The 24,409-nt window shown below is 39.3% G+C and overlaps 1 protein-coding gene across 2 annotated transcripts in view; it reads left to right on the forward strand.

Annotated features, from left to right (window-relative positions):
- The window catches only part of PIK3C2A (phosphatidylinositol-4-phosphate 3-kinase catalytic subunit type 2 alpha), a 122,971-nt gene that overhangs the window by 21,305 nt on the left and 77,257 nt on the right, over window positions 1-24,409 (forward strand). Inside the window, exon 2 of one of the 2 annotated variants that reach the window (XM_054438784.2) lies at window positions 15,958-17,081. The exons of the other annotated variant lie outside the window; for it this stretch is intronic. Within the exon in view, the coding sequence (XP_054294759.1) occupies window positions 16,023-17,081 (1,059 nt within the window). The 5' untranslated portion in view covers window positions 15,958-16,022. The remainder of the gene's footprint in view (window positions 1-15,957; window positions 17,082-24,409) is intronic. 2 annotated transcript variants of the gene reach the window in all.

Here is a 24,409-nt window from a genome sequence, read left to right on the forward strand (position 1 = left end):
CTATTTGTTTAACAAATACTTGAATGAAAGCTTTGTTATTCCAGGACTAGAGTGCTGGAAATATAGCAGTAAACCAGACAAATAAATCCCAGCTTCATGAAATTTATAGCCTAGAGGGGGAAATGCAGGCAATAAACAAAATAAGTAAATATATAGTATACTAGATGGTAGTAAATGCTAAGGAGAAAATTAAGGTAAGGTGATAGACAGTGGAGTGGGCGAAAATTGCAGTTTTAACTTGGTTATCAGGGAGGACTTTACACAAGTGTCACCTTTTAAATGAAGACTTGAAGGAAGTGAGGGATTAAGCCATTCAGTGATTCGGGGGAACAGTCTAGTCAGAGGTAACAGAAGAGCAGAGGCCCTGAGTTGGGAGCATAAGGTGTTGAGGAACAACAAGGGGGCCAGTGTGATGGAAGCAGTGCAGAGTTACAGGAGGGAGATAATGGGGGGCCAAATATTAGTATGCCTGGTGGGCCATTGTAAAGATTGTACCTTTTCTCTGAATGAGTTAGGAGCTGTTGAAAATTCTGTGCAGAGGAGTGACAAGTTTTAGATTTTTCAAGATCACTCCAGCTACTGTGTTGAGGATAGTCTGAAGGTGGGGAAAGGAGGGGTTATAAATCTAGCAGGGAAACAGTTTGGGGAAGGCTATTTCAGTAATCTAGGAAAGAACAAGAGATGATGATTAATTGGTCTAGGATGGTATTGAGAACGTAATGAAGAAATGTTTAGGTTCAGAAATATTTTGAAGATAGAGCCTGTAAGTTTCCATTAAGTATCTGATATGGTGACCACTAACTATTGTTGCCTTCCTGATAAGCTATAACTGAATTAGAATTTTCTAATATAAGAGAAATAAGTAAATTTACTAGATATGCATACAATGATGAGAGTGTATAACCGTTTCTCTCACTGATTGTAATATCTTACTATAGTAGTTTCCCCACCTTATCCTTGGTAGGATATGTTCCAAGATCCCCAGTGGATGCCTAAAACTTCAGATAGTACCAAACCCTATATATATAGTCATGTGTTGCTTAATGGCAGGGATATGTTCTAAGAAATGCATCAGTAGGCAGTTTTGTCATTGTGTGAATGTCATAGCAAGAACTTAAACAAATCTTGATGGCGTAATCTACTACGCACCTAGGGTATGTAGTATATAGCCTTTTGCTCTTAGGCTATAAACTTTATGACATATTGCTGTACATATATTAAATGCCGTACATACTATATAGCATGTTATTATACTAAATACTGTAGGCAATTGTAACAATTGGTAAGTATTTGCATATCTAAACATAGAAAAGGCACAGTAAAAATACGGTATAAAAGATTTAAAAATGCACCTGTGTAGGGCACTTAAGTATGAGTGAAGCTTGCAGGACTGGAAATTGCTCTAGGTGAGTCAATGAGTGAATAGTGAGTGAATGCAAAGGCCTAGGACATTACTGTATACTACTGTAGATTTTATAAACACTGTACATGTACTATCCTAAATTTGTAAAAATATATATATTTTTCTTTTTAATTAAAAAAAAAATCTTTTTTAGACAGTCTCACTCTGTTGACCAGGCTAGTGCAATGGTGTGATCACAGCTTACTGTGGCCTGGAATTCCTAGGCTCAAATGATCCTCTCACCTCAGCCTCCTGAGTAGCTAGGAATATAGGTGTGTGCCACCACACTCGGCTAATTATTTTTTTAAATTTTTGTAGTTGAGGAAGGTGGTCTTGCTACATTGCCCAGGCTGGTCTCAAACTCCTGGGCTTAAGGATGCTCTCCTCTTGGCCACCCAAAGTGCTGGGATTATAAGCATGAGACACCATCCCCAGCCATTTTTCTTTCTTTAGTAATAAATTAACCTTAGCTTACTGTAACCTTTTTACTTTATAAACTTTTTAATTTTTTTTAACTTCTGACACTTTTGTAATAACATATAAGAACATAGTACAGCTATACAAAAATACTTTATATCCTTATTCTACAAGCGGCTATTTTCTATTTTTTAAATTTTAAATTTTTTTTAACTTTGTAAACTTTTTTGTTAAAAACTAAGACACAAACACACATGGCAGCCTAGGCCTACACAAGGTCAGGATAATGAATACAGCTGTTTTCCATCTCCACATCTTGTTTCACTGGAAGTCCTCAGGGGCCATAACATGCATGGAGCTGTCATCTCCTAGGATAACAATGCCGTCTTCTGAAATACCTCCTGAAGGACCTACTTGAGGCTATTTTACAGTTAACTTTTTTTTTTTTTCAGTAGAAGGAGTGTACTATAAAGTAACAATGAAAAATATAGGAAATATTACTGGGAGTTTTTCATCTCTGTTATAACATAATCTTTTTTCTTTTTAGAGACAGGATCTTACTCTGTGCTCAGGCAAGAGGTACAGTGGCATGATCATAACTCACTGTAACTTCAAACTCCTGGTCTCAAGTGAGTCTTCTACTTCAGCCTCCCAAAGAGCTGAAATTGAGTGGCTAGAACTGCAGGCATGTGCCACCATGCCTGGCTAATTTTTTTTTTTTTTTTTTAAAGGGTTCTCACTATGTTGCTCAGGTTGGTCTCGAACTCCTGGGTTTAAGCATACCCCACTCCTCGACCTCCCAAAGGGAGGGTACTGGGACTACAGGTGTGAGCCACCGCACCTGGCCCATTATAATCCTGAGGGCCCACTGTCATATATATTGTCTGCCGTTGGCCAGAGTGTCATGTGGTACATGACTATACTGTGTTTTTTCCTATATGTACATACTTAATGATAAAGTGTTTTTCTTTTGTTTTTTTGTTTTTTTACAGAGTTTCTTTCTGTTGCCCAGGCTGGAGTGCAGTGGCACGATCTCAGTTCACTGCAACCTCTGCCTCCCAGGTTCAAGGGATTCTCCTGCCTCAGCCTCCCAAGAAGTTGGGATCACAGACGTGTGCCACCACACCACGCTCGGCTAATTTTTGTATTTTCAGTAGAGACGGGGTTTCATCATGTTGGCCAGGCTGGTCTCGAACTCTTGACCTCAGGTGATCCACCCACCTTGGCCTCCCAAAGTTCTGGGATTACAGATATGAGCCACTGTGCCTGGCCAGTAAAGTTTAATTTATAAGTTAGGCACAGTAAGAGAATAACAATAAGTAATAATAGAATAATCGTAACAGTATACTTTCATAAAAGTTGTTTAAGACTTATGAATTGTTGATATCTGGAATTTTCTATTTAATATTTTTGGACCACTTTTGACTATGGGTGACTGAAACCTTGGAAAGAGAAACTGTGGATAAGGGGGAACTACTGCATTCATTTTTTAATGTTTTACTTGTATTTTAAAATGCAGTGAGGCCGAGCGTGGTGACTCATGTCTGTAATCCCAGCACTTTGGGAAGCCAAGGCAGGAGGATTGCTTGAATATAGGAGTTTGAGAACAGCCTGGGCAACATGCATGGCAAAACCTCATCTCTACAAAAAATACAAAACTTAGCCGGGTATAGTGATGCATTCTTGTAGTTCCAGCTACTCTGGAGACTGAGGTAGGAGGATTACCTGAGCCTGGGAGGTCGAGGCTGCAGTGAACCGTGATCATCCCACTTCACTTCGGCCTGGCGACAGAGTGAGAACCTGTCTCAAAAATAAATAACTGAATAAATAAAAATGCAGTGAATGTTTTACATAAATTGTTCATGTTACGTGCAGTGCTCATTAATTCACAGATGATGAACATTTGAGAAACTCTATTTTATAAAGTTTGTTATAGTCTTATCCTTTCCCCATGTCTCTTAATGAGTGAGAGCAGTCTCTTTAATTTAGCGTCTAGATTGGCGAATGAAAGGGGGACAGTATAGCTTTTATTTGTATTTTTTAATGTTATCACTAAAAGATAAACTTTCCAAGTTGAACTTTTTTTTTTTTTTTTTTTTTTTTTTTTTTTTGAGGCAGGGTCTTGTTCTGTCATCCAGGCTGAAGTACAGTGAACGATCTTGACTCACTGCAGCCTCAACTTGCTGGGCTCAAGTGATCCTCCTACCTCTCAGCCTCCAAAGTAGCTGGGACTACAGGCATGTGCCACCATGCCTAGCTAATTTTAAAATTTGTGTAGAGATAGGGTTTTGCCGTGTTGCTCAGGCTGGTCTCAAACTCCTGGGCTCCTCTTCTCTCAGCCTCCCAATGTGTTTTGTGAGTCACTTCACCCAGCCAAGAGCAGATTATTCTTTATGGTTAAGTAATGCACAGAAAAGTGCATAAATCATATATGATTATTTAAAAAATAATTATAAATAAATACTTGTGTAACCAGTCACTAGGTTAGGAAGCAGAACATTGCTAGTACCCCGAAGTCCCCACTATATTTCTTTCTGATTATTTTTTTTATGAGTAACTGCTATTCTAACTTTTTTTTTTTTTTTTTTGAGACAGAGTTTCACTCTTGTTGCCCAGCCTGGAGTACAATGGCACGGTCTTGGCTAACCACAACCTCCGTTTCCCAGGTTCAAGCGATTCTCTTTCTCAGCCTCCTGAGTAGCTGGGATTACAAGCATGTGCCACCACGCCCGGCTAATTTTTTATATTTTTAGTAGAGATGAGGTTTCTCCATGTTGGACAGGCTGGTCTTGAACTCCTGACCTCAAGTGATCCACCCGCCTCGGCCTCCCAAAGTGCTGGGATTACAGGTGTGAGCCACTGTGCCCGGCTATTCTAACTTTTGATAATCATTTCCTTCACAGTTTTGCCATAATGTAAGCATTCTTAAATAAAATAGTTTTTATATGAATCAAATCGTGTGTGTGTGTTTGTGTGTGTGTGTGTGTGTATATATATATATATTTAAAAATGGGATCTCACCATGTTGCCCAGGTTGGTATTGAACTCCTGGGCCCAAGGGATCTTCCTACCACAGCTTCCCAAGTAGCTGGGACTACGGGCATGCCACACCCAGTGCCTTACATGTGTGTGTATGTGTATGTGTGTGTGTGTTTTCTGTCTTTCTTCATTTGCTCAACATCTTTCTAAGTTTTATTGTACAACTCTAGTGGATCCATTTGCATTGCTATATAGAATTCCATTGAGTGAACTGTGTTATAATAAAAAAAAAATGAGATGATTGGTGACTGGGGGCTCTTATATAACTTTAGGATGGGTGTTGGTTGTCTGAAAGACCAAAACATGATTAGAGGGTTCGGGAGAGGAGAGGTGCTAGAGACCAATCACCAACGGCCAGAGACTTAATCAACCATGTCTATATAATGAAGCCTCCATTAAAACCCTTAAATGACAGGGTTTGGAGAGCTTCTGGGTTGGTGAACACATAGAGGTGCCGGGAGATAGTGTCCAGAAAGGGCATGGAAGTTCTGTCCCGCCACCTCTAATACCTTGCCCTATGCATCTCTTCCCTTTGGCTGTTCCTGTGTTGTATCCTTTATAATAAGTCAGTAATAAGTAAACTCTTCCATTTGGGTATTCCTGAGTTGTATCCTTTATAATAAGTCAGTAATAAGTAAACTCTACCTGAGTTTTGTGAACCATTCTAGCAAATTATAAAACCTGAGTTGGGTTCATAGGAACCCTTGATTTGTAGGCAAGTCCAAAACAGTACGAGTAATACAGGAACCCAGTACTTGTAACCGTAGTCTGAAATGAGGGTATCCGCTGGAATGCAGTGGCACAATCTCGGCTCACTGCAACCTCTGCCTCCCGGGTTCAAGTGATTCTCCTGCCTCAGCCTCCTGAGTAGCTGGGATCACAGGTGTTCACCACTACATCTGGCTAATTTCTGTATTTTTAGTACAGATGGGGTTTCTCCATGTTGGTCAGGCTGGTCTCGAACTCCTGACCTCAGGTGATCCACCTGCCTCAGTCTCCCAAAATGCTGGGATTACAGGTGTGAGCCACTGCGCCTAGCCTTTTTTTGTTGTTGTTGTTGTTTTGTTTTCTAGTAGTTCTTTTTAATATATTAGAAAGATTAGCTCTTTGTGATCTGAATAGCAAAATTTTTTTCTTGGTTTATTGCTTTTCACTGACATTTTTATGGTTCTATTGTTTTTATTTATTTATTTTTGACAGCGAATCTGGCTCTGTGGCCCAGGGTGGAATACAGTGGCACGATCTTAGCTCACTGCAGCCTTGACCCCCTGGGCTCAAGCAATCTTCCCATCTCAGACTCCCGAGTAACATGTACCACCACGCCCTGCTGGTTTTTATATATATATTGTTTTCATAGAGTTAAGGATTCACCACGTTGCCCAGGCTTGGTTCAGTTATTTTTATTTTAGCTTTTCATTGCCTACAGCAGTGCTTGATGCACAGTATACACCCAATAAATATTTACTGAGGAAATGAATACATACATTGATGCTTTTCTGCCAAACAAAAGTTATTTTAAAAGATGTTTATGTGCTTGAATCTTTTCACATATGGCTTCTAGATTTTGAGTCATATTAGGAGGCCTTTATGCTGAGGTTACAAAGGAATTCTGTGTTGTCTTTTGTTTTCATGATTGAATTTCTTTACACTGATTTAGAGCCAGGACAATGGCTCACACTGTAATCCCAGTGATTTGGGAGGCTGAGGTGAGATCACTTAGGGCTAGGAGTTCGAGATCAGCCTGGGCAATATAGCCAGACCCTGTCTCTACGAAAAATGAAAACATTAGCTGGGCCGGGTTATGCTGGTAATCTCAGCTACTCGGGAGGCTGAGGCAGGAGAATCCCTTGAGCCTTTAGGAGTTTGAGATTACAGTGAGCTGTGATGATGTCACTGCCCTCCAGCTTCAGTGATAGAGTGAGACCTTGTCTCTATTTTTAAAAATTTAATCTTTTTGTAACTTATCCTATGTGGTTGATTGTGAACACATTTCTCTCTAAAATGTTAACAGTTTTCTAAATCTAGAATATTAAGGTAATTAGAAAGTATGTACTTTAAAAATTAAAAAGTTATAAAGGATAAGACCTCATTTAAAGGCTGTAGGTTGGCCAGGTTCAATGGTTTATGCCAGTAATCCCAGTGCTTTGAGAGGCTCAGGTGAGAGGATTGCTTTGAGCCAGGAGTTTGAGACCAGCCTGGGCAACACGGTGAGACCCTGTCTCTACAAAAAATTTAAAAATTAGTTGTATGTAGTAGTACATGCCTGTAGTCCCAGCTGCTCAAGAAGTTAAGGCAAAAGGATTGCTTGAGCCCGGGAGTTCTAGGTTATGGTGAGCTATGATCGAGCCGCTGCACTTCAGCCTGCGCAACAGAGCTAGACCCTGTCTTCAAAATAAATAAATAGGCCAGGTGTGGTGGCTCACACCTGTAATCCCAGCATTTTGGGAGGCTGAGATGGGCGGATTACCTGAGGTCAGGAGTTTGAGACCAGCCTGACCAACGTGGTGAAACCCCATCTCTACTAAAAATACAAAAATCAGCCAGGTGTGGTGGCTAGCACCTGTAATCCCAGCTACTCTGGAGGCTGGGAAGTGGACGTTGCAGTGAACTGAGACTGCGCCACTGCACTCCAGCCTGGGCGACAGAGCAAGACTCTGTCTCAAAAAAGTAGATAATAAATAAGACAGTAAGTTATCTGTGGGACTTAAAAAAATAAAAAGAAAATTTTGTTCTCCCTCAGAATAACACGAATTTGAGATATTTTGTTGGCGTGTGGAAAGAGATGACTGTTGGGAAGATAAATTTTTCCTTACCACTCAGAAAGCAATGATACTTGTTCACCTTGTTTTTTGTTCCTGTTTCTCTCTTCATAACTCTAACCTTGCACTGTTCACTAGATATCTTTGGCTGCTGAGCACTTGAAATGTAACTAGTCCAAATTGTGATGTGCTAATGCATAATATACACAGATTTCAAGGACATTGTGTTTTTTAAAATCATAAAATATTTCATTCATATTTTTATATTACCTGTTAAAATGACAATATTTTTGATAGATTAAATATGTCTTTTTTCATTAATGTAGCTGTAGAAAATTTTAAATTATATGTGACATGCATTTTTTTCTTTTCTTTTTTTTTTTTTTTTTTGAGATGGAGTCTCACTCTGTTGCCCAGGCTGGAGTGTGGTGGCATGATCTTGGCTCACTGCAATATACACCTCCAGGGTTCAAGCAGTTCTCCTGCCTCAGCCTTGGGAGTAGCTGAGATTACAGACACCCACCACTATGCCTAGCTAATTTTTGTATTTTCAGTAGAGACAAGGTTTCACCATACTGGCCAGGCTGGTCTCAAACTCCCGTCCTCAGGTGATCCACCTGCCTTGGCCTTCCAAAGTGCTGGGATTACAGGCATGAGCCATCGCTACTGGCCTCATTCTGTTTCTTTTGAACAGTGTTGCTCTAACCTAATCACATCAAATACCTGGACATTCTTTTATTTTTGTCTTTGTGACAAATTTGTATAGTTCCTAACACCAGAGTACTTGGTTTCTTTCATCAGATGACGTTTTTTCCTTCCATGAATCAGTAGAGATAGGAGAATATTATCTTGTCGTGTACTGGGGTTTTTCCTTTTAACAGAGATGGAACAACTTTTACTTTTAGTTTTCTATTACCATCTCCCTCCTAGTTTTTAAGATAATCTGCTCCCCCACCCCACTTGTTTATTCTAAACTCGACCATGTTATTTTTTAGTAAAGTTTGAATTATTAATAAATGAGTCATTTTAGCCTGTTTTTTCTGTTTCAGAATTTGAGCTTCTCTTTGATAAAAGGAATGGTGTCTTATTTTCTCTAGTCATTGATGCATTCATTCAACTGCATTAGAAGTTTGAGAGTAGAAGATGAAAAAAAGTTCTTGCCCTCAGTGAAATTACAAATTTGCTAGTCATCTGGTGATGATAAATTAACTGATAAATTGGTACATGTTATAACTAAATAGCAGTATTAATTACCTCATGATATAAAGAAACAAATTTATTAAAATAACCCTATGATTGAAGATGAAAGTTGATATTTATAGTGGATAAATTATACTAATTTAGACACTTACCCAGATAACTTTAAAGTGCATTGTGGAGAATTAGTAATGCCTGAAATTGAGTCCTGATTTCACCACTTGCTAGCTGTGGTGAGACTGAGCAGATTACATAACTTGTATGCTTAAATTTCTTCATTTGTATACTAGGGATACTAATAGCTACATTATAAAATTTGTGAGGATTAAATTAGTTAATACATTGCTTAAAGCAATGTTTGGCATATAGTATCTATATATCTCTATACATAGAGATATGCAGATATTTGCTACAGTTTTATCAGATACTTTCCATGGTTGACTGCAGTCATAATTATTTTTTGTTTGGTTTTTGTTTTATTGTTTAGAGACAGAGACTCATTCTGTCCCCCAGGCTGGAGTGCAGTGACACAATCATAGCTCACTGTAACCTTGAACACCTGGGCTCAAGTGTTCCTCTCACCTCAGTCTCCTGACTAGCTGAGACTACAGGCATGCTCCAACATATCCAAATAACTTTTTTTTGGTAGAGATAGGGGTCTGGCTATGTTGCCCAGGCTGGTCTCGAACTCTTGACCTCAAGTGATGCTCCTGCCTTGGCCTCTCAAAGCCTCAAAGTGCTGGGATCATAGGCCTGAGCTGCCATACTCAGCCCATAATCTTTTTTTTTTTTTAATTTTTAAAATTTATGTATTTATTTATTTATAGAGATAGGGTCTGGCCATGTTGCCCAGGCTGGTCTGGTACTCCTGGGCTCAAGCAGTCTTCCCACTTCAGCCTCCCAAAGTTTAAGAATCACCTCACCCAGCCCATGATTTTATTTTTAATGATGGTATAATATTCAGTTCCAGCTGGGCTCAGTGGCTCACACCTGTAATCCAGCACTTTGGGAAGCTGAGGTGGGTGGATCACCTGAGGTCAGGGGTTTGAGACCAGCCTGGCCAACGTGGTGAAACCCCATCTCTACTAAAAAAAAAAAAAAAAAAAATCAAAAATGAGCCGGGCATGGTGGTGGGCACCTGTAATCCTAGCTACTCAGGAGGCTGAGGCAGGAGAATCCCCTGAATCCGGGAGGCAGAGGTTGTGGTGAACCGAGATTGCACCACTGCACTCTAGCCTGGGCGACAGAGTAAGACTCTGTCTCAAAAAAAAAAAATCAGTTCCATGGAAGTACCATAATTTATTTTCCTTTAAAGTTTATATTCATTTGGGAGGACAAATATCTGTATTGTTCAACTCAAATAATTCTTTTTTAGTTTTCTTAGTTGTCTTGAAATTTTAATATCAGGAAAACATTTAGATGGGTAGCAGCACCAACTTGCTTTTTCTGTTTTCTGGGGTTTAAATTTAAATTGTAAATGGCTGTCTAACACAGAAGAAGCCAAGAACTTTTAAATTAATTCTTCTGTTTTGGGATATGCAAATGGTGTCCAAACGTTTAACTAAATAGTTTAATTACCCACTTTTGAAGAATTTTAAAGTAGCTACAGCCTTGTGATCTTCACTGGGTTACTTTATGTTGAGAAAATTTTGGCAGATGATATGCAGGCCTCATTCAAATACTAGTTATATTGTCTTTCTCAGCTTGAATTAGGGGAACATTAGCATTGAAGTTTTCATTTTGAATTACGATGTAGGAAATTATTTCCTGCTAAATGTTTGTCATCAAATGAAGTTTTATTTAAAAAAATTAATGGAGCATGTCAGTGCAGCAGCCCCAGAAAAACAGCTGAAGCACAGGGTTACTTTTGGACAATCTGTTAAGTCCTTTTATTGCCATTTTAGTATACATGCATGATAACCTCTTGGAAAACTAAAATATGGTAACTTAGCTGGTAGCAATCAGCTCACTTTTACTACTTAGAGTTGAATTTACTTTAGCATATACTACTTTGGGTGTTGGTACTAGAAATAGAGCAAGCAAATACATTGGTGATGTGAGAAAAACCCATACTCACTATTAAAATATATTTCAGATGATTAATTTTATATCTTTATTAGTAAATGAGAGTTAGCATTCATTTGAAATACTTAGAACAAGTGTATTCACCCGTGAATAAACTATTGTAAACTAATTTTAAAAAATCTAGATTCTTCTCTCAGAATACTGTTAACATTGTTCATTACCAAATGTGGCAACAAGGAGAATATTTAAATAACAAATTGGCATTATGCTTGTGGAAGATGAATTATATCTAAGTAGCTTTCTCTTTGTAAAATGCTAATTTTTTTTTTTTTTTTTTTTTTTTGAGACAAATTTTCGCTCTTGTTGCCCAGGCTAGAGTGCAATGGTGACCTCGGCTCACTGCCATCTCTGCCTCCTGGGTTCAAGGGATTCTTCTGCCTCAGCCTCCTGAGTAGCTGGGATTACAGGCCTGGTGTGCCACCACACCCAACTAAATTCTCTATTTTTAGTAGAAATGGGGTTTCACCATGTTGGCCAAGCTGACCTTGAACTCCTGACCTCAGGTGATCCACTAGCCTCGGCCTCCCAGAGTGCTGGGATTACAGGTGTGAGCCACTGTGCGTGGCTGCTGTTTTGTTTTAATACGCCTGATTTTGTGAAAAATAGGCAGTATACTTTGGTATTCCACAATAGGTGATTATACTTGATTTATTTTTCCTACTATATATCCATACTCTTGTGCCATTGGAAATGCCTTCTTTAAGACTGTCCAATAGCCCTCACTCCCTCTTGTTAAAACACATGTTCAGCCAGGTGAGGTGGTTCACGCCTGTAATCCCAGCACTTTGGGAGGCCGAGGCAGGCGGATCACTTGAGGTCAGGAGTTCAAGACCAGCCTGGTCAACATGGCAAAACGCTATTAGTCTCTACTAAACATTTTGGTCTCTACTAAAAATACAAAAATTAGCCGGGTGTGGTGGCGAGCGCCTGTAATCCCAGCTACTTGGGAGGCTGAGGCAGGAGAATCGCTTGAACCCAGGAGGCAGAGGTTGCAGTGAGCCGAGACTGTGCCACTGCACTCCAGTCTGAGCAACAGAATGAGACTCTGTCTAAACAAACAAACAAACCCCACATGTTCAGTAAATTAAGTTTCTTATTCATTAAGCAAGGTACTTTTAAATGTTGTGGGGAACTCCAAAAATAAACAAGTAGGCCTTTGCACTTAAGCTTATTTTAGTCTGTTGGGTAGACACATAGGTTCACAGATTCTGTGTTAATCAGGACATTTTTTCTTATGGCAGAAACTCATTTTAAACTGGCTTAAGCAAAAAGGGAGAATTACTGGCTTACATAAATGAAAGGTTGGCTTTGGGCTTGGTTGGATCCAGATGCCAGTGTAATATTAGCCAGAATATGTCTTTCTTCGTTTTATCTTAGCTCTGCTTTCTTCTGGACTGGATTCATTCTTAGGCATTATCTCCTCAAGTGGTGACAAAGACGGACACAGCAGGGCCAGGCTTATATCTGAGTTTAGTAAGCTCAAAGAAAAGCTTTCTTTCCAAATAGTTTCAGCAGAAGTCCAGGAGTTAACTCTGATGAGCCAGATTTGGATGCTCTGGAGTGGATGGGAGTGGGGGACAAGGGTAGAGATGGCCAGTTCTATTTTAATTAACTATGTGGGATAAAGGGAGACCAGTCTCCAAAATGGAAGCCGTAGGTTCTACAACCAGAAGCAAAGATGTTGATAGGCAAAAACAGCAAAAGGTCTACAGAAGTGAAGAAGAGAAAGCTGTGATAAAAATGTTTTGGTTGATCTAAAAAGATGAATTCTGATAAGAGCTGCTTAGGGAAAGCTAAAGAGAGGAGACAGTATTTGAATTGGGCCCTGAAAGACAAGTAGAGTTTTTCCAAGGCAGAATGTGTAAAGAAAATATTTTCTAGGTCACTCATTGGAGAAGTTTGGCAGTGAAAAAAGAAAATTAAATTGGAAGCTACTGGAATCTAAACGGGAATGTTAAGATTTCCCCCCCTTCGATATGGAGAAGACTTAAGCTTTTTTGTGGCACAGGACCCTAAGCAAGTAAATAAGTTAACAATGCAAAGGAGGTAATCATTGATGATGAAGTGGAGGGTAATCATTGATGATGAAGTGGAGGGGAAAATACATTTATGTTTAGAAATCTAAGGTTAAGGATACACATGGAGGAAGTCGCCTTAGAAAGGAAAAGAAAACCTTTTGTTCCCTGAGGATAAGTGAAGGAAGGTGGTGGTGGAAGTTAAAACGGAAGTTTGTTGCTAAATAGTAAAGTGGCTTGCGCTTTGTTTTCTAAAAGTAATAAGAAAAAGTTTATCAGTTATCTATTGCTATGTAACAGAATCATTCCAAAATGATTCTGTGGGTTATCAATTTGGCTTTAGCTCAGCTTGGTGATTTCTTCTGCTGGTCTCACCTTCGGTCACTCATGGAGTTGTGGTCATCTGGAGTGTGGATGGATGGTCTAAGATGGTTGCTTCACTCACATGTTTGGTGGTTGGTGCTGGCTGTTAGCTGGCCCCTCTCATCCTCAATGAGCATTCACATAGCAGTGGCTGCATTTCAAGAGACAAAGAACTGAGGTAGTAAAGCCTCTTAGGACCTAGATTTGGAACTCCTATTCCCACAGTGTCACTTCCATTTCATTGGTAAAAGCCAAGTCACAAGGCCCGCTCAGCTCAAGAGAGTAAAGAAATAGATCCCTCCTCTTTATGAGAGGAGCAACAAAATCACATCCCAAGGAGTGGGAGTATGTGTTGAAATGGGAGGAATTTGTGCTGCTCCTGTTCCCTACTACCCAGCCTTTTATTTTGAAAATTTTCAGTCTTGGCAACCAAGTTAAAAGAATTTCAAAGTGAATACTCATATTTGTATCACCTAGATTCTACTATTAACATTTTTCTGTACCTGTCTAATCACATATTTATCCATCTATCCTGCTATCCATTAATTTACCTTTTTAAAAAAATGCATTTCAAAGTAAATTGTAAGAGCCAGGCACAGTGGATCATGCCTGTAATCCCAGCTGAGGCAGGAGGCTTGCTTGAGGCCAGGAGTTCAAGACCGGCCTGGGTAACATAAAGAGACCTCCCCCATCTCTAAACGACAAGAACAACAAAGTAAATTGTAGACATTAGTACTTTCCTCTAAGTGCTTTGTGCATATGTAGCAAGAGTTCAATATTTACAGCTTTTTCTTTTGATATAAAGTTTATATACAGTAAAGTGTACATATTTTAAATATACATTGTGCCCATGCTCTGTAGTCTACCACAGAAGGGAAAATAATTGTATGAAGGAATTGCAAAGTAATACTCTAAGAACATTCCAAGGACATTCTTTGAATTCCTCTTTCTTCATGACCTCCTCACTAATATTTTTTTTTTGTTTAGTATTACCTCAACACTTAGGATTTTCATTTGTATTATATTAATTTGAATTTATTTTGGGTTTTTCCCTACCTCCTATCTCACGTATATATTGAGCATATACGGTAGACAAGCATTGTGTTTGCTAGAAAGAAAGACCATAGAATGTAAACAGGACCTCTCTTGCTTTCTAGGTATTTAAACTGGGTGTATCACAAACCAGATTAGATTAATAATACGTACCATTTATTTAATGCTTATGCCCAAGGCCAATGATAGGCACTTTTATGTGTATTATTTCATTTAGTTTGGGTACTAATTTAGATTGATATTTTTTATTTAAAAAATTAGTAAACTAAGACATACAGAAAAGTTTTCATTTGCCCAAGGTCGTATACCTTCTTTTTATTTTTTTTGAGGCGGAGTCTCTCTCTGTCGCCCAGGCTGGAATGCAGTGACGTGATCTCGGCTCACTGCAAGCTCCGCCTCCTGGGTTCATGCCATTCTCCTGCCTCAGCCTCCTGAGTAGCTGTGATTACAGGTGCCTGCCACCACACCCGGCTAATTTTTTGTATTTTTAGTAGAAACGGGGTTTCACCGTGTTAGCCAGGATGGTCTCGATCTCCTGACCTTGTGATCTGCCCACCTCGGCCTCCCAAAGTGCTGGGATTACAGGTGTGAGCCACCGCGCCTGGCCGGTCATATACCTTCTTAAACTAAGGTGATGTGACTCCAGAATCCATATTTAACCCTTTTATCATATTGATTAGAAGGAGGAAATGTGCTTGGTGTTACAGAGTAGCTAAGCAACCTTTCAGTTGGTTGTATTGCTTCACAGGGTAATCTTGGTCTGAATTAAGTGTTTGTCTTACATAGAGGAGTATAAATTTTTATAAGCTAATCTATGACAAAGTTTAAAAATTATCTTCTCATCTTTTCATGAAGAATAAAAATATTTAAGGATTTTGAAAAGGAGAAATTTTGGTATTATAACTATTGATTTAACTGCAGATAATCAGAATAGAAATGTAATTAAAACTATATGGCCAATTCAGCTATAATTTAATCTTTGAGTGAAATATTGCCTCAGAACTTCTAATAAGCCTTAACACTTTGTCTTATTATTCAAATCCATGTTACATTATACATTTTTAATATTTCTGGAAGATTATTAAACCTTAATCAGTTTTGCACGTAGTATTTTGATAAAATAATAGTTTCCTGTTTTATTGACTAGGTATTGGATGTTTTTATTGCTAGTTGGCTTTTGAGCAATTTAACAAATAGCAAAAGATCAAAAAACCATTTTGACTTGCTATTTCTGCATATTGGTAAACCCTGTCTGAACTGTTGAAAATATGTGACTAGCACTTAAGTCATTTCATGCTAGGAATTCTGCCAGAAGTACCACTGGTTAATGGCAGCCATTGTGACTGCTAAAATGAAAGTGTCTAAAGTTCATTTACTGTGCCAGCTTTCCAGTTGTGTCAGGAAATGGGGTTAAAGTAATGTGTATCTGAACATCTTCTGTAACCCAACAGTGTATAAGGTGTTAAATGTGCCTTCACCCAGATTTTATCCAACTGTTTTATTTTGTTTATTTTGTAGTATATTTTTCTAAGTGGCTTTAAGTCCAAAGTCATATGGAGTAGGTTGCAAACAAAATATATTTATGTTTAGAAATCTAATTGAGTGTTATGTTTATTTTTATGTATAGGCCTTGCTATTTTGGAAGCTACAAGAAAAAAATAGAGGAAGGAAGGTTTGGTCTTTTTAGTGGACATGGCTCAGATATCTAGCAACAGCGGATTTAAAGAATGTCCATCTTCACATCCGGAACCAACAAGAGCAAAAGATGTGGACAAAGAAGAAGCATTACAGATGGAAGCAGAGGCTTTAGCAAAACTGCAAAAGGATAGACAAGTGACTGACAATCAGAGAGGCTTCGAGTTGTCAAGCAGCACCAGAAAAAAAGCACAGGTTTATAACAAGCAGGATTATGATCTCATGGTGTTTCCCGAATCAGATTCCCAAAAAAGAGCATTAGATATTGATGTAGAAAAGCTCACCCAAGCTGAACTTGAGAAACTATTGCTGGATGACAGTTTCGAGACTAGAAAAACACCTGTATTACCAGTTACTCCTATTCTGAGCCCTTCCTTTTCAGCACAGCTCTATTTTAGACCTACTATTCAGAGAGGACAGTGGCCACCTGGATTATCTGGGCCTTCCACTTATGCTTTACCTTCTATTTATCCTTCTACTTACAGTAAACAGGCTGCGTTCCAAAATGGCTTCAATCCAAGAATGCCCACTTTTCCATCTACAGAACCTATATATTTAAGTCTTCCGGGACAATCTCCATATTTCTCATATCCTTTGACACCTGCCACACCCTTTCATCCACAAGGAAGCTTACCTATCTATCGTCCAGTAGTCAGTCCTGACATGGCAAAACTATTTGACAAAATAGCTAGTACATCAGAATTTTTAAAAAATGGGAAAGCAAGGACTGATTTGGAGATAACAGATTCAAAAGTCAGCAATCTACAGGTATCTCCAAAGTCTGAGGATATCAGTAAATTTGACTGGTTAGACTTGGATCCTCTAAGTAAGCCTAAGGTGGATAATGTGGAGGTATTAGACCATGAGGAAGAGAAAAATGTTTCAAGTTTGCTAGCAAAGGATCCTTGGGATGCTGTTCTTCTTGAAGAGAGATCAACAGCAAATTGTCATCTTGAAAGAAAGATGAATGGAAAATCCCTTTCTGTGGCAACTGTAACAAGAAGCCAGTCTTTAAATATTCGAACAACTCAGCTTGCAAAAGCCCATATATCTCAGGTATACTCTTTTCTTACTAACTTCTCAAACTTAGTATAACACAGAGTTCATATTTGTGTACGTAATTTGTGTTTTTTGGTTTTTGTTTTTGTTTTTAAGAAGGAGTCTCGCTCTGTCGCCCAGGCTGGAGTGCAGCGGCGTGATCTTGGCTCACTGCAAGCTCCGCCTCCCAGGTTCACACCATTCTCCTGCCTCAGCCTCCCGGGTGGCTGGGACTACAGGCACCCACCACCACGCCCGGCTAATTTTGTGTATTTTTAGTAGAGACGGGGTTTCACCGTGTTAGCCAGAATGGTTTCAATCTCCTGACCTCGTGATCCACCCGTCTCAGCCTCCCAAAGTGCTGAGATTACAGGCGTGAGCTACCGCACCCAGCCCATAATTTGTTAAGAAAAAAAAATATTTTTCACTTTGAATTTTGTTTTTCTTTGCTCTCAAGTGTGCTTTGATTCTTTGCTTGTGTGGTAGAGGATGAAATGTGATTAGGCCAATTGAAAAATTGCTTGCTATTAATATTTTTCTAGGATTGTAAATAAAAAGCCTCTAATGAAGGAACTGGCTGTCACTGAGAGGCATTTAAGATATTTTAAATTTGTCTGTCCATGTCTCCTCATTACATATGATCCCTTCTTTCTCTTCCTTATTCCTTTTATTTTTTTAATGCAAATAAGGAATTTTGGTTTTTAGCCCCATTATAGAAATTCTCATGCATTTTGTTTTGTTGTTTTTAACCATGAATCAATGAATGAATAAATAACCCTAGAGAGGAGCAATTTAAAGGACTCTCCCTTTAAACACTTTTATCGATAAAAGTGAAGAATGAAATATTACCATTGCAGATTTGTGTTTTGCTCTTATATCTGTGTATCCTGGGAATGTTTAAGCCTCATTCTCACTTTAGTGTGAATTAATATTCAGCTAATTAGATCAGCACTTATCTATTATTTTATCATTGGGAGTTAACTAGCATTTAGATGGGGAAGGGAGGGATGGATTTTGCATGATTTGTATCGGTTTATGTTGAATTGTTGACTTTATTTATTACTGTTATTATTTTGAGATGGAGTTTTGCTCTTGTTGCCAAGGTTAGAGTGCAGTGGTGCAGTCTCCGCTCACTGCAACCTCCACCTCCCAGGTTCAAGCGATTCTCCTGCCTCAGCTTCCTAAGTAGCTGGGATTACAGGCATGTGCCACTACACCGACTGATTTTGTATTTTTAGTAGAAACGGGGTTTCTCCATGTTGGTCAGCCTGGTCTCGAACTCCCGACCTCAGGTGATCAGCCCACCTTGGCCTCCTGGTGTGTTGGGATTACAGGCGTGAGCCACCATGCCCGGCCAAATTGTTGACTTTAAAAAAACCATTTTGGATGTCTGGAAGAAAGAGAAATAGGTGTTAAGAAGGTTTAGACAGCATGATGGCTCACGTTTATAATCCCAGCATTTTGGAAGACTAAGGTGAGAGAATCACTTGAGCCCAGGAGTTTGAGACCAGCCTGGACAACATAATGAGAACCTGTCTCTAACACAATTACAAAATAATTAGCTGGGCATGATGGCATACTCCTGTGGTCCCAGCTACTTCCGAGGCTGAGGTGGGAGGATCGTGTGAGACCAGGAGATTGAGGCTGCTGTGACCCATGATTGTACCACTGTACTCCAGCCTGGGCGACAGAGCAAGACCCTGTCTCAAAAAAAAGGGGCAGTAGGGGGAAGGCACTGGTCCCTCTAATCTTCTCATCTTGCAGGGCCCGGGTCACTGCTGGATTCATATTCGGGTCAATTTCTAATAGGCAGATGACTCCCCAGCTGTGGGTCTCCATTTTATAGATTTCTCATGAGAGAAACGAATTCTGTGTTTAGTACCTGGAGTCAGGATTTGAGATGTAGTCTGGATTTAAGATGTCAGCTATTTATAGTTGTTTGGGAAGGGCAACTGCCTCAAACCTGGAGACAGACATTGGGGCTATGAAAAGTTAGTCTTGCTATCAAAGAAAAGGAAGCCCCTTGTCTTGTAGGGAGCTGCGCTTAGGCTCAAGCCTTGCACTGGTAGAAGGCAGAGCCCCACAATGAATGCATTGTAGCTACAATAGATTGTCTTGAAGTTAATACAGATGTTTATAAATTACCTTGATTAATTTAATTATATCTTAAATTCTGAACTTCCCATTATTGAGAAGTCATTTACCTACTGAGAGAAATAGATTATCCCAGCTAAGCTGACATTACCATTCCAGATGCAATGTAGTCATCATCTTAAGCAAGTTGAGGTTTCTGGGTAGGTGGGTTATTTACTGTCCAAAGCCCCAAGACTGGGATTCGGAACCCAAGAACTTACATGCTTTTTATCTATGTTGTACGTTTTCAAACCGAACTCTTTATTTATTATTAATTTTTTTTACCAATATGTTGCCAAAGCCAAAGCACTCTTCTACATTTTTTTTTAATCACTGAGACAGAAGGCTCACAAGAATCCTATGAGGCCAGAGTATGACCCATCCCTATTTTACAGTTGAGGAAACTGAGATGTAAAGAAGTTAAAAGGAATTAAAAAAAAAAAAAGGAATTATTGTTAATATTTTGGTGTAGTAATGGTATTGCAATTAATTAATTAAATGAATCTTATATTTAGAGATGTATACTGAAGAATTTAAAATGTAGTAAAATCAAGTGAGGTGTTGGGGTTTGGAGGGCTTATAGATGAAACAAGATTGGCTATGTGTTGATAATTGTTGAAGCCGATGATGGATACCTGGGTGTTTATTCTATTATTTACTTTGTGTATATTTGAAAATTTTCATGATAACAAGTTGGAGGTCAAGGAGAGGGCTGCAGAACTCTTTGCAAGCAGCAAAGTTCTGACATTCCATCCCATCTGACTCTAAAAGCCCTCCCTTTTTTTTTTTTTTCTTCTTCACTTTTTTGAGACAGTTTCTCTCTTGTTGCCCAGGCTGGAGTGCAATTGCGTGATCTCAGCTCACCACAACCTCCGCCTGCGGGGTTCACGCGATTCTACTGCCTCAGCCTCCCGAGTAGCTGGGATTACAGGCATGCACCACCACGACCGGCTAATTTTGTATTTTTAGTAGAGACGAGGTTTCTCCATATTGGTCAGACTGGTCTCAAACTCCTGACCTCAGGTGATCTGCCTGCCTCAGCCTTCCAACATGCTGGGATTACAGGCGTGAGCCACCAAGCCCGGCCAGCCCTCCCTTTTTCAAACTCCAGTGATACAACATGCTATTTTGGAAGGAGTAAGTTCCCTGTCATAGGAGATATTCAAATATGGTTCAAATGGCTTCCCAAATTTAGTTATATGTCACAGTATCCTACAGAGTTTAGGCCTACTCAGTCCTGATTTGGAGGAAGGGGTGCCAAAGGACAGTATGAAATTTCAGGGGGAAGATAACCAGTTTTTTCAAAACTTTCCCCCTTGGACATGCATTTGGGACCTCTTGACTAGATGATTTTAAAGTTTCTTCATACTTAGGAGCCTATAAAGTTGGGAAAATGACAAGACAAATAGCAAAATGTAAAAATAGAGCACCCTGGGAACAGTTTCTTTTCAGCTCAAAACCCAAAGCATAGGTTGCTAATGCTTTCATTGCAAAACTCAACTTCCTGCCCCTGCTTGACCTTTTTAGTTTAGATTGGTCACTTCTAGTTCAACACATGTGTTCTCCACCCTTTCCTTTGGTGGGGCAGGGGTATGACACCCATGTAAGTCTCCTTACATTTATTTTTTCTTATGTATTTAAAATATTTGTCACAGTACCATCTTGATATTTTCCTTATTTGGGGTGCTTTCAGAAAGTATCTTGGAGGAATAATGAGGATGGGTAGTTTCCTAAAGATAGGAAGAAGTTTGCCTAGCAAGATCTAGGTAATCAGGTCACATAGGTATTACAGAGAGCTGCTAGTTGCTCAAACTCTAGGAATTAATTAACTAGGCTGTCAGATAGGATTAGTTTTAGCAGAAACACGTTCCTATATCTTAGTTAAAAAATATAGGGGAAAGATTAAAGTAGTAAGCAAATGGATTATGAGAGATATGAGTCAGAAACTGGGTAAGCAATAATATGACTTGATCAGGGGATCAGAGAGTGGAGCTAGATTACTACAGTGTAGCATATCAACAGCTTTACTGATAGCATGCTATCTGAACTGACATGGCTTAGGCTACTTGCCAGTCTTAGGGCAGTCTAACTGCAGCATGGCTGAGGAAGTGTTCATCATTCCATTATACTCTAATCAAACCCCATCTAATAATTTTGTTTGAGTATATCCTAAGAGGAGCCACCAGTAAGGAAACTGAAGTTTGTCTTTTTTTTTTTTTTTTTTTTTTAAGACAGGGTCTCACACTGTTGCACCTAGGGTGGAGTGCAGCAGTGCGATCACGGCTCACTGTAGCCTCTATCTCCCATGCTCAAGTGATTCTTCTAATGCAGCCTCCTGAGTGGCTGGGACTACAGGTACACGCCACCACACCCAGCTAATTTTTTTGGGTTTTGTGAAGATGAGGTCTCCCTGTGGTGTAAGCCGTTGTGCCCAGCCTAGAGTATGTCTTGAAAAGAGAAGACTATAGTTTTCAGGATCTAGAACTTATGCCATTTAAGGAGCTGTTGGAGGTATTTTGTCTGAAGAAGAGAGTATTAATTGGAGTTAAATCACTGAATCTGAGTTTCTTTATCTGTGAAATAAAGTTGGCTAGACTAGATCCCTTTCATAAATAATAGTTAAAATTTGGGAAGTTGCCATGTGGAAGAGGAAGTGGACTTTTTTTTTTTTTTTTTAAAGGTTTTGTATTTTGGACATACATTTTCAAACCAATTCAGGAAGTAGAATACCTGAAAGTCATGGTGCTCTTATAAAACAGGATGAAATGTTGATATACTAATTTTTTCAGTATGTTAAATATATTAAGTATACTACTTTGTGTTACATTGGATGACAATCTGTGCTAGATTATAATAGAAACAACTGGTAGAAGGGTGGGTGTGGTGGCTCATGCCTGTAAACCCAGCGCTTTGGGAGGCCGAGGTGGGAGGATTGCTTGAGGCCAAGAATTCGAGACCAGTCTGGGGAACGTAGGGAGACCCATGTCTATGGAAAAAAAAAAATAGCTGTGTGTGGTGACGCACGCTGGGACTACAGCTATTCTGTAGTCCCAGCTACTCAAGAAGCTGCAGTAGGAGGATCTCAAGCCCAGGAGTTTGAGGCTGCAGTGAGCTATGATGATAAGGCCCTTGTACTCCAGCCAAGGCTACAGAATGAGACCCTGTCTCTAAAAAACAAAGAAATAACTGGTAGTAAGGGCTGAAAGTTAAAATACATGGCATAGAAAAACTTAAAATTAAAGAAGTCCTATTTATTTGTTTGTTTTTGTTTTTTTGAAATGGGCTCGCTCTGTCACCCAGGCTCTGGAGTGTAGTGACGTGATCTCCGTGCACTGCAACCTCCACCTCCCAGATTCAAGTGATTCTCCTGGCTCAGCTTCCTGAGTAGCTGGGACTACAGGTGCATGCCACCATGCCCTGCTAATTTTTGTATTTTTAGTAGAGTTGGGGTTACACCATGTTGACTAGGCTGGTCTCGAGCTCCTGACCTCAAGTGATCCACCTGCCTCAGTCCCCCCAAGTGCTGGGATTATAGGCGTGGGTCACTGTGCCTGGCCAAACAAGTCCTATTTGTTTATATATTTTTTTCTGTGAATTGAGAATTCAGTTTAGTAGCTTAATTTTAAAATCCGTTGTCCTAAAAAGTAGAACAAGAACCAATGGGGAAGAAAATTCAGGGAGACAGATTTCATGGTTAAATATCTATAAAGGAACTTAGAAAGAGACATTTCATGATGGTTGCTTTCAGGTTGTGTTAAGAGAAAAACTTTAGACATATTTAACATAGTTTAACTCAGCAAAGAAGAGATCACAAATCAGGCAGCCCCTGAAGCAGAATGGGTTCAGGGAGACTCCAGTGAAGCCATGTGGTGGAAGATTTATGGTCAGAAAAGGAAAGTGATGTACAGAAAATGGAAATGAGGTACAGAAACAGCTGAATTGGTTATGGCTTGACGTTTGCCTTATTTGAACATGTTTTGAACAGTTGGCCACCCTTGATTGGCCGAAACTTGGTGATTGGCACAAGAATAGGTTACAGTTTGTTTACACATCCAGTTAGGTTACAGTTCACTATGCGTGGAGAAATTGTTAGGCTGAACTTAAAATGTGTTAGGAGGGAGGTTTAGGCTAAATTTAACAGTTGTAAACACAATTATTTGAGACATTGACTTAGAGGCTTGGCATGTACCTGTTACAAATGCTATAGATAGGATTTTTTTTTTTTTTTTTAGATGGAGTCTCACTCTGTCGCCCAGGCTGGAGTGCAGTGATGCAATCTTGGCTCACTGCAACCTCCACGTCTCGGGTTCAAGCAATTCTCCTCTCTCAGCCTCCCTCCTGAGTAGCTGGGATTACAGGTGCCTGCCACCACGCCTGGCAAATTTTTGTATTTTTAGTAGAGATGGGGTTTCACCATTATTGGTCAGGCTGGTCTTGAACTCGTGACCTCAGGTGATCCACCCACCTCAGCCTCCCAAAGTGCTGGGATGACAGGTGTGAGCCACTGCGCCCGGCCCAGAATGGATTTTTGTATGAAAAAGTTCTAAGGCTTCTTGTTAGTGCTAAGATTTCATTTTGTTTGTGTACAGGAAAATAAAGTTTGGTTTGATGTAGACCAAAATAGGGAGATAAACTGAACACTGGTAATAGGCTGACTTTGGAAATCCATGGCACAATTCATTGGCACGGAGCTTTTAATTTTTCACACACCATTCATCTCTATTTACAAACTTTTCCCTGATATTTTTTATTGGAAAATAATATTGCAATGCCTATTCTTTATAATTACTTCACATGCTTAAGTGTTCATTTCCTGTAAGAATTTTGTGCTTTGTGGTAAAAACTCAACACAGAGGGTATTTTTCTTCTCACTCAGCAAGCTTACTTCCTGTTTCCATCTAGTGTCCTTTGTTTTATTAATAATAATCTAAATAGTTCCAATTTTTTGTGACCAAAACCAGTAAAAGACATAATACTTAAAACTGTCTTCTGGCAATTTAAGTTTAAATCAGGCTTTTAGTTAATAGCTGTGAATTTAACTACTTTGAGCAGATTTCAAAGAATTTTAGTAACAGATCAAATTATTTTCATAGAAGTGGCTTTGCAAAGTTCTGTGGTTGTAAACTCTTCCGAAAAGTTAATTGTATTAACATTTTAAACATATCCCCTTCGGCAAAATGTCTATTATTAATTTTAAAGAAGAGGGAAAGTTA

The sequence above is a fragment of the Pongo pygmaeus genome, chromosome 9, assembly GCF_028885625.2.
Source record: "Pongo pygmaeus isolate AG05252 chromosome 9, NHGRI_mPonPyg2-v2.0_pri, whole genome shotgun sequence".
NCBI lineage: Eukaryota > Metazoa > Chordata > Mammalia > Primates > Hominidae > Pongo > Pongo pygmaeus.